Raw genomic sequence first — 11,316 nt, 5'->3', positions numbered from 1 at the left:
ACCAAAACCAAGAGCCAACTGCTCAACCAACAGAGTCATCCAGGGTCCTCGGCAGGAGAATTTTTTGATTATCTAGTCCTCCACACTGAAAATGAAAATGTTCTTTCCTAACATTTCCAGCAACTTTTATTTTCTTACTAGTGTCTTTCCACTTCCATGGCCTTCTACTTTGAAACCAATATCAAGGGGTGTTGGGGGCCACGTGCCAGGAAGGGGTTAATGGATCGAGCAATGGCTCTCTGTTGACTCTTCCAACCGTGGCCCACCTGTCCCACGCTTGTTAAAGGCTTGTGGCTCAAGAACGCATACTATTGCTATCTATTGTGAAAGGACATGTCTGGAGAACTAAGCGTAAAATATCCTGCTTGTTATACAACCCTGCTTTATAAAAGAGTGAATAATACAAATAAAGTTGGCATTGTGGCTGAATCCGGCCATATGTCCCTCCTGCTCCCATTCTGTCTATGTCTTTTTTCTTTTCTCATTCCCTTGCCCTCATCCCTGGACGGTTGTCGCCCCCAACACGCGCGACACAGGGGACAGCCAGGATTTGTTACATAATAATTAATCTGGATCTTGTGATTTCTTGTTCTGTTGGGTTGGTAGCCCTGTCTTATTTACCAGTTACATCGCTAACTTTATTGGCTAATCAGAATTTCAAAAAAGAACTCTGCACTTAGTAAAAGCTTCTTCGGTGCCTTGCTTTGTGCTAGGGATTTTGCTCTACGGATAGGCAGGAAAAGGGCGGGGGGATTCTTTGCCCCTTCTCTGAGCAGCCAGGGATTTTACTAAATGGACCTACTTCTGGGCCAGTAGTTCTTTACCTAGTGTTGGGGGAGGGGAACTCCTTAGAATCACCTGGAAGGATATTTCTAAATGTTGATGCCTAGGCTTTACTCCCAGAGGCTCTGATTTGGTACGAAATGGGGTCTGGATATGGATGTTTTGAACCTATGGTGATTTTTATTGGAGGTAGTATGGTGAGTATAATCATAATTTCTATAAGGCCTTTTGAAATCATGAAAATATCCTGTGAACTCAAGGTCCATTTGGTTCCATTTCCCTCCTGGAGTAAGGCTGCCTCCCACGGTATCCCTGAGGCCAGTCAGCCTCAATTTGAATACATCTCTTCACCCAGAGACAGGGAACTCAACCCACACAGAGGCAGCATGTTGCAGCCTCAGAACATTTTTGTTTGCCCCAAGTCCTTCCTTTGATCTTTCCTTTGGTCCTTCCTTGTAGCGACCCTGTTTTCCCCTCCTGCCCAATGGTTTCTCTGCCAAGGAATTTCTGTGAAATGAACACCTGGCCTTGCAGTCCTAGGAACAATGATAGGTGGTTTCCTAGGAGTGAACTTCCAGCTATTCTGATGCTTTATGTCCCAGAGATCCATAAGGAGCTTTTATCACAGACCCTAACAACAAGAAGGTGCCTCTTTACACATACACATACCCTTCTAATTTTTTTGTGGTAGTTATGTCCTAAAAGTTGCTGTGAACATTAAATTAGTGATTACTGGGAAGCCTGGGTGTCTCAATGGTTGAGCATCTGCTTTTGGCTCAAGTTGTGATCCTGGGGTTCTGGGATTGAGTCGCACATCAGGCTCCCTGCAGGGAGCCTGCTTCTCCCTCTGCCTATGTCTCTGCCTCTCTCTATGTGTCTCTCATGAATAAATAAATAAATAAATTCTTAAAAAAATATATTAGTAAATACTGAACCATTGCTCTTAGGAAAAACACAGAGTTAGACTTTTGGATGTCTCCGGTTTTGTCAACCTATCCTTGTTTTATGTTCTGTTTAACAGCACCTTATTTGATATATATTGTTGATTCATTAACATTGAACTCAAGGCCTCTATAACTCATGTCCGAACTAAGTTTATCTAACACCTATTTTCTTCATAAGGTATATCATACTTTTTTTAAAGCAATTAACTATCTTGGTTTAATTAATCATACTTCATAGAAGCTGAAAACACTAATTTCTCCTTTATTTTAATAACTAAAAGCCTACAAATTACAATCTGCAAAATACTATATAAGAGAGTCCTTGGGGCACCTAGGTGTCTCAGTCAGTTAAGTGGCTGCCTTTGGCTGAGGTCAGGATCCCAGGGTCCTGGGATGGAGCTGCCACCACCACCACCACCACCACCACCACCACCATCATCATCATCATCATTGGGCTCCCTACTCTGCAGGGAGCCTGCTTCTTCCTCTCCCGCTCCCCCTGAGTGTGTGCACTTTCTCAACTAAATAAATAAAATCTTTAAAAAATATTAAATTTTCATCTTCAATGAAATGAGCTTGGAAATAACATATATTCCAAGACACCAATACTACAGTTTTTGGATTCACAGTAAGATACACAGAACTACACCTGTAATTAATATGAATGCCAACATTTCAAACAGTAATTTCTGTTACATGGCAAACAAAATCAAGAAAGCAACCATCAAACAAAGGAGACCCATAGCTTCAGCCAATGTCAATCTCAGGATAGCATATGAGATTAGCTGCTACTTCAGTGAAAGGTTTTTGGCATAACCAGTGATGAGGCTGCCAAAGACTGGCCCGATACCAGCTCCAGAACCACCCACTCTCACTGTTGCAGCACCAGCACCCATACATTTGGCAGCAGTACCAATGTTTCCGCAGATCCCACATTTACCTGTGTGCTCCTGGCTTGGGACATACTACTACTATAAATTAGGAGTCCCTACAGGGAACCTGTACTACATAAGCTATTGGCAAAGACAAATCTCATTTCTGGGCATAATTCGCTAGAGCGAAACAAGAGTGAGTTTCAGATATTGACAAGGGTGGTCACATAACTAGTAAATGAATTTTGGTTATTTTATTTTGTATTTTTTTTTAAGATTTTATTTATTTATTCATGAGAGACAGACACAGAGAGAGACACAGATTCACAGGCAGAGGGAGAAGCAGGCTCCATGCAGGGAGCCCGACGTGGGACTCGATCCCGGGTCTCCAGGATCACGCCCTGGGCCGAAGGCGGCGCTAAACCGCTGAGCCACCCGGGCTGCCCCAATTTGGGTTATTTTAGATAATGGTAAATTAGCAGTTAACTATCTTGGTTTAATCAATCATATTTCATAGAAGCTGAAAACACCACACTCTTGCTGGTGTACGGCCCTAGGGGTTTTAACACCTGCCCTGACTCAGGACGCAGAACAATTACAGCACTCCACAGATTTATCCCAGGCCAACCCCTGCTCTCCAGTCAGTCTCAGGCGCTACTTCAGGCCACACGCCCTCTCATCATAGAGGACTTAAACCCAGATGGCTGTACTAGGTTATAAAGTCTTTTTCCGATGTTTGATACGGACTTCATCCCCCACCGCCAGGTGGGCCGGCGACCAGAACCCGGCGGGCAGGGAACGACGCAACACGGCCCTCCCTCAGAAGAGCGCGCCCTTCCGGCGCCTCGGCGCACGCGCAGGCCCCCCCCCCTTTTTTTCTCTTTCTCTCCTCACTGCGCGAGTCCCTCTGCCCCTCCCCGCCTCTTGCCCCGCCCCGCCCCTCGCCGCCCCGCCCCTCGCCCCGCCCCGCCCCGCCCCTCGCCGCCCCGCCCCGCCCCTCGCCCCGCCCCTCCCCGCCCCGCCTCTTGCCCCGCCCCGCCCCGCCCCTCGCCCCTTCCCGCCCCGCCCGCCGGCTCGGAGCGATCGCCCGCGTCGCCGCAGCCTCAGTCTGTGCGCGCGCACGTCAGCTGCTCCCGGGCCTGCCGCACTCGCCTCCGCCGGGCGCCGTCTGAGCCATGCCTATAGCCTCTCGATCTGGGGCCCTGCGCCGGGTGTTCGTGGTGGGGGTTGGGATGACCAAGGTAAACGAGCCGCGGACCCCTGGTCGGCTCTGGTCGGCAGAGGCCGAGGAGTCGGGGAGCCCCCAGGTGACCGGGAAGCGAGGAAGGGCAGACCAGGGCCTGGCGCTGTCCGCTGTCCGGTGGTTTGTCCTTCCTCCCGGGAGGGGGTCGCAGGCATCCCACTGCCCAGCTTCTGCGTCTTGACTCTTGGCTACTCGGATGGCTTGTGGTTTAGAATTGTCTCTGACTATGACAATGTTTGGGGGTTGTTCCTGCGGCCATTTCCCCCCTTCGTCCTTCCCTTTTCTCCCTGGATCAGAGTTGCTGACATACGCCCCAGCATGACCCGAAGTCCACACCACCTTTGATTCTGAGTGAAGTTCCAAGTGTGTGGACTTTGGACGAGGCAAGGTCTTCCTTACCCTGGGAAGGAAAGCAGGTGGGGAATGTCCTCCCCCCCCCCCCCCCCCCCGCCCCGTATACCCAGGAGACTCCCTTGTAGGATCCTTTTACATTAGAAGTGAGGATGAGGAGGAGAAACACTTAAAGTTCAGTATGTTGGCACAAGAACATTAGCTGAGTTGGCACAAGCGGCAGGTTTTCCGGATCCTCCGACCACCTTTCTGTTCCGCAGGTGGTACTCTGCTTGGTTCTTAGGAAGCCTGGGGCTCCCAGTCTCGTTTCTTGGTCCCCCGACTGCTTTCACGTTCTGGTCATGCCACACTGCTGCTCGTTTCACCCCACACTGCTTTACATCTCTCCTGCTTTGCTTCTCTTGTTCTCAGTCGGTGGCGCCTGAGACTGACCTGAGAGCAGGGGTTGGCCGGAAACCAGACTCTCACTGTACTTGGTTGACTTCAGATCTTCTCCAAGAAGTCTCTGATCCTTCTGACTTTCGAGGAGAGCCCTGCCAGTACTTACCTTTGCTTTGGTGCAGATATCCCAGCTTCTGGAAAGCTCAAGTTATATCACTTCACCTTCACAAAAGACCTATGCTACTACCTTATTTTCATTAACTGAAATTCGAAGAGGATCTTTGGTTTTAGAAAAAGGCAAAAAGTGAAAATAGCATCCAGCATTTGTTTTGCAGGGAGTTGTTAACAGAGGCAGAGAACACTCCAAACAGCAGCCAGAGAGGAACTGTCAAGCTCCTTCCTTGGAAATATCCTCAACATCTCAGCCTTAAGCTGCCATAGCTTTGAACTGCCTCTGTGGGCCTCTGTGCTTTATCTTGATTTATTTGGTGTGTTCGTTATCAAGATGTGTCCTAAGGTATCCGCAAAGCCTAGAGGTTATGTTTTGGGGTCTGAGAACACTCAAAAAAATTTTCCATTAAGTTAATGGTAATTCTTTCTTTATGACATTTCAGTTGATAGCAGGGGAAACCTATACTTATTATATTATACTGAAGTTCTCTGTTTATATGTTCATATTCTTCCTTAGCATGTAAGTTCCTCCAGGGTGAGTACCATGTCTAGTTTGTTGCTGCATATGTAGCACCTCGAAAATGCCTGGTGCTAAAGATCCTGAATGTTAGTTGGACAGTACTAAATGGATATGCTTTGAAAAGAGAAAAAAGAGAAAGAGAGTTTCTTTTTTTTTTTTTTAAGATTTTATTTCTTTATTTGACAGAGAGATAGACCCAGAGAGCACAAGTGCAGGTGGGAGGAATGGCAGAGGGAGAAGGAGAAGCAGGTCCCCCACTGAGCAGAGAGCTCCACATGGGGCTTGACGTGGGGCTTGACGTGGGGCTCGACGTAGGGTTCAATCCCAGGACCCCGGGATCATGACCCGAGCTGAGCTGAAGGTAGACCACTTGAGCCACACAGGCGCCCCTGCAAGAGAGTTTCTAAGTAGAAGTGCTCTTCCTGAGAAAACAGCCTAAAATCTTTTATTATCTTACCAAATGGGGTGAGAGTACATAATTTGATCAAAACATATAAGTAGAAAAGTCAACTAATCATTATGAAGCAGATACTTGGAGCTCATCCTATTGTTTCATAGGAGAGGGGACTTCTAATATAGGTGGACAGTAAAAGCCTTTTCAGTATGATATTGATGTAGTCAGATCCTGCATTGGCTGTTGAGTATCTGATTATATTGGCTGTAGAGAGAAGCACAGAACTTTCTAACCCTTTGAGAAGTAGTTTCTTTTTCGAAGTTAAGAGGTGGGGTTGTGAGCGGTATTAGTTACAGTCCTGAGGGAAGAGACTGGGAATGTGAAGTGGAGGAAGACCTATAGATTTAAAAAGAATCAAAAGACCCACAAAATTTTGATAAACGGGCAAGACTAAATTGTACTGTCTACAGATAAACATTTGGATGATAAAATTATGAAATATCATAAGGAAGTGATTACGGTAAGAGCACAATAACTACCTTGAGGATAGAATGGAGATTAAGTTTGAGACTGAGTGCTTAGAAGAGTTTCTGCAATAGAAGGCAAAGTTCAGTTTTTTGGTCTGGGTCATAGTGTCAAAGAAGGAAAAATAGACGCTAGGTAAAGCATCAGGACAGATTTCAGTCAGTAATATACTATTGGGAAAGGGAAGGTCCAGTGTGAACTGAATTCAATATTGATTAATTCAGAGGTGACTGGCTGTTTTAAAGGGAAAATGAGGGAATAGAGAGTGAATTGGAGCTCAGTAGGGAAGTGAAAACTTATAAGTAGTGGGAAAGGGGGCTTGGTCTATGTGGAATCTATCTGGATTTGCTAGCTGGTGCTTATTCAAACTTAGGCTCCTCCTCTCCCACAGAGACTTGGAGACAGACAAGTATCTTCTGGTGTTTGTGGGAACAAATAGTAACTTCTTTTCAGTAGCATTGAGACACTTTAAGTAGGGCTAGGGTCATCTAGGGATGTGAGCTGTTAGAAACTGTTAGCGTTTGCCTTAACAATAATTCACTAAGATATGTATATACATACATACATACATATATATACACACACACACACACACTTTTATTACTTAAATAAAAACCTTTTAAAAAGGCTAAAACTTTATTTTTTTAGATTTTATTTATGTATTTGAGAGACACACACAGAAACAGATGGAGAGGACGAGCAGAGAGAGAGGGGAAGCAGACTTTGCTGAATGGGGAGTCTGATGCAGGTCTCTATCCCAGGACCACAGACAGGGCTTATCATGACCCTGATCATGACCTGAGCTGAAGTCAGATGCTTAACCAACTAAGTAAGCCACGCAGGCACTCCTAAAACTTACTTTTTTTTTTTTTTTTTACTATTACTTCTTAAAGCTTATTTATTTATTTATTTATTTATTTATTTATTTATTTATTTATAAGTGATCTCTACACCCAATGTGGGGCTTGAACTCACAACCCCGAGATCAAGAGTCTCATGTTTTACTGACTGAGCCAGCCAGGTGCCCCCAAAAGATTAAAACTCTTAAGGCAGTTGGGGGCACCTGGGTGGCTCAGTGGTTGAATGTCTGCCTTCTGCTCAGGTCGTGATCCCAGAGTCCTGGGATCGAGTCCTGCATTGGGTTCCCTGCTCAGTGGGAAGCCTGCTTCTCCCTCTGCCTATATCTCTGGCTCTCTGTGTCTCTCATGAATAAATAAATAAAGTTAAAAAAAAAATGAATGAGGCAGTTGATAACTCAAGAAAAAGAAAATTGTCCCATAAAGGACGTGTAACCATAGCACACAACTTGGCCCAGTGTTAAATATTTACTTAATAAGGTAAACACTGAGTACTGATTTAATAAAAAATTATTTATTCAGTTGTGTAAGCGGGATGGGGGATGTGTAAATGTATATGTGCGGGGGCCTAAGAGACCTAATCTCCACTGGCCCTTATTGGAGATTGTGGTATAATTTCTTAAATTGATAAAGATATAATAGTATAGAATATTTATAAACGCAGCAGTTTATAGAAGAAAAAATATCTAAGAGTTAAAAGTGGATGTTTGGGGAACAAGTAAGACTAGTGTGTGGAGGGATCCCTGGGTGGTGCAGCGGTTTGGCGCCTGCCTTTGGCCCAGGGCGTGATCCTGGAGACCCGGGATCGAATCCCACGTCGGGCTCCCGGTGCATGGAGCCTGCTTCTCCCTCTGCCTGTGTCTCTGCCTCTCTCTCTCTCTCTGTGACTATCATAAATAAATAAAAATTAAAAAAAATTAAAAAAAAAAAGACTAGTGTGTGGAGAGTAGTCAAACAGGATTGCCATTTTTTATTTTAAGCCTTATTATAAACCTCATGGTGCTTTTTGTTTGTTTGTTTTGCATTTATTTGATTAAAGAAAACATGCTAAGAAAATAGAACATTACCAGCACCTCAGAAATCTCCTTTTTGCTCTTTTTCAGTCACTGGCTCCTCACCTGCAAAGGCTTACCATTATCCTGACTTATCAGGATACTGTACTTTAATACTGTAGATTAGTAAGGACAAAGAACGTGATATCAGAGTCCAGGAACATGATAGGCGCTTAGTATGTTTTTGTTAAATTTAATAGATGAATGAATTTTTGCATTCTGTTGTGAGAAAAATCTAACTATATTTCTTCTATTTATTATCTCCTTCTATATTTCTAGTTCCTGAAACCTGGACTTGAGAATTTAGACTACCCTGACTTGGCAAAAGAAGCAGGTAATAAAATTTAGATCTTTGAACATTAGAGTTATTATATAGTCTATCTTGGTTGTAGAGCAGCCTTGCAACCATAAAAAGGAGCCTCAGTCAAGGAAGAGGAATCTATATAGGCAATTGCTACTGATTCATTAGAAAGGACAAAGGGAAAAGAGTTTGGGCATTCTTTGCTAGATAGCCAGGGCAAACAGTGGCCTGATATTATGTACTGTCCAACTGTTTGCTGGGACATCGAAGGGCTCTGTGGGAGTGTCCCGCCACCCCACATTCCCCCGCCCCCAGTAATGATATTCATAGTTTTGTCCTTTAGATGTGCAGTGGACCTACAGAGATGAGTAAGACAAGGACCTTGCCATTAAGGTGCTTTAAGACTTTGGGATTTAATGTATTTATAGTTACGTGTACAGTTAGGACAGAAGATGTTAAGTATCAAAAAGCAGGTGTGAAAAAGTAGTAGCTTCGAGGAAGAAATAGAGGAAGAAATAGTTACTTCTGAATGGAGGGATCTGAGATGACTTGATGAAGGATTTGTCATTTGAATTGAACAGGGACTATTTAGAGGTAGATCTACTCTGGGAAAACTCTAAACTTAGTTTTGACTCACCTAAAGCAAATACTCAAAGCACTCTTTGATAAAACCTTTTTGTTTTTATAGGCCAGAAGGCTTTAGCTGATGCACAGATCCCTTATTCATTAGTGGAACAGGCATGTATTGGCTACGTTTATGGTATGTGGTAAACTATATATTTTTTAAATGTTTCACCTAATCTAGCAGCAGCTTCATGAACAATTCAGAGGCATTTGTGAATTTTAACCCTCCAAACTCAGAATTCAGAGTCTTATTCCCATCATTCCTAGATTACCATTATGTGCCAGCCTAGTTAGTATATGTTTTTTTGCTATTGTTTATTGCCAAAACAGGAGGTAAATTAAAATACATTATCTTTGAAAAAGAAAAAAATTACCCATAGTTCTGCCATGTAAAGATAATAACTGTTTAGAAGATAAATGTTTGCTCTTTTGTGACCTTAAAATTTGTATTTATTGACTTTTTTGTATTCAAGAAAATTTCTTCGTTAAACTTTTTCCTATTTAGGAAAACAGTATACACTAATTGTAAAACAAAAACAGAAACAAAACCCAACAAAAAACAGGAACACAAAAAAAAAGCAAGAAAAAAGTCCCCTGTAATCCCATTGTCCAGTCCAGAAATTATTACCATTAATTTTTTGATGTAGTCCTTCAGTGAATATGAATGCATGTAATTATGCATGCACATGGAATTTTCTCTGAAAGAAAACAAGATCAGTTAACTGTCTGCCTTGGGCTCTGGTGATGATCTCAGGGTCCTGGGATCAAGACAGGCTCTCTGCTCAGCAGGGAGCCTGCTTCTCCCTCTCCCTCTGCCTACCACTCGCCCTTCTTGTGCTTGTGCTCCCCCCTCCTGTCAAATAAATAAGTAAAAGCATAAGAAAATAAATAAAATAAAACATGGAAAAAAGTTGTAGTCAAATTGAGTCTATATGAGGCATGGCTTTGAAGCAATCCTTTGAAAAAAGAAAGAAAAGAAAAAGGAAGAAGAAGAAGAAGAAGAAGAAGAAGAAGAAGAAGAAGAAGAAGAAGAAGAAGAAGAAGAAGAAAGAATTAAAAGAGAAAGAAAGAAAATAAGATCTTGGAGCACTTAGTTGGCTCACTTAAAAGAGCATGCAACTCTTAGTCTCTGGGTTGGCTCACTTAAAAGAGCATGCAACTCTTAATCTCTGGGTTGTGAGTTTGAGCCCCATGTTGGGTGTAGAGATTACTTAAATAAATAAAATTAAAAAAACAAAAGAAAAAAAAAGAGAAGATCCCAGCATACATACCTTTCGTAATCTACTTTTCTATTTTTTCATCTTCCCCATTAAGTCTTTATATTATTATTAACATTTTTTCGATTAAGTTTTTTTTTTCTGGAATAGATAAAATATTTACATGATACAAAAATACCAAAAGTGGATGGTTATATAGTGGAAAGTCTCACTCTTATTCCTGTTTCCCTGTCGCATGGTTCCCTTCCCTTAGCCAATTTCACTAATTTCTAGTCTTTTCAGAGGTGATTTGTACATATACAAGTGGGTGTGAATATGTAAGTTCCCCTTTCCCCTTTCTTTCGTTACACACATAGTAGCATAATAAACACACTATTTTGTATCTTGATTTTTCTTTCTTTCTTTCTTTCTTTCTTTCTTTCTTTCTTTCTTTCTTTCTTTTTTTTTTTCTTAGTAATTCTTGGCTACTGCTCCAAATTGTATCATAAAGAGCTTCCTTGGTCTTTCTCTTTTTATGATAGCGTAAAATTCCATTGCACAGATGTATCATATAATCCACTGCCTTTTTTGTTTTGTTTTGTTTTAAAGAGAGAGAGAGTGCATGCACTCATATGCACTAGAGCAGGGAGAGAGGCAGTGAGTGGGGAGGGGCAGAGTGAGAGGAAGAAAGATAACTTTTTTTTTTTAAAGATTTTTATCTATTTATTTGAGAGAGAGAGAGAGAGAGAGAGAGAGAGAGAAAATGTGCAAGAGAAAGTACAATCAGGGACGCCTGGGTGGCTCAGCGATTGGGTGTCTGCCTTTGCCTCAGGGCATGATCCCAGGATCCGGAATCGAGTCCCACATCCAGCTCCTTGCGTGGACCCTGCTCCTCCCTCTGCCTATGTCTCTGCCTCTCTCTGTGTGTCTCTCATGAATAAATAAAGTATTTTAAAAAAAAGAGAGAGAGAAAGTACAAGCAGAGGGGAGGAGTAGAGGGAGAGGGAGAGCCCCGTGCGGGATCATGACCTGAGCCGAAGGCAGATGCTTAACCAACTGCCCAGGTGCCCAATCCACTGCATTTTAATGGACAACTAGAATG

General features: G+C 43.0%; 1 protein-coding gene across 1 annotated transcript in view; it reads left to right on the top strand.

The window, feature by feature from the left end:
* Window positions 1-3,682: 3,682 nt before the first annotated feature.
* Window positions 3,683-11,316, top strand: part of SCP2 (sterol carrier protein 2) — a 96,703-nt gene continuing 89,069 nt past the window's right edge. The window contains exons 1-3 of the mRNA XM_041770232.1: window positions 3,683-3,840; window positions 8,373-8,427; window positions 9,083-9,154. Of these exons, the coding sequence (XP_041626166.1) occupies window positions 3,775-3,840; window positions 8,373-8,427; window positions 9,083-9,154 (193 nt within the window). The 5' untranslated portion in view covers window positions 3,683-3,774. The remainder of the gene's footprint in view (window positions 3,841-8,372; window positions 8,428-9,082; window positions 9,155-11,316) is intronic.

This window comes from Vulpes lagopus, chromosome 10, assembly GCF_018345385.1.
Source record: "Vulpes lagopus strain Blue_001 chromosome 10, ASM1834538v1, whole genome shotgun sequence".
In the NCBI taxonomy this organism is placed as follows: domain Eukaryota; kingdom Metazoa; phylum Chordata; class Mammalia; order Carnivora; family Canidae; genus Vulpes; species Vulpes lagopus.
Note: the sequence above shows the minus strand (reverse complement) of the source record. Positions and strands in the feature narration are given on the sequence as shown.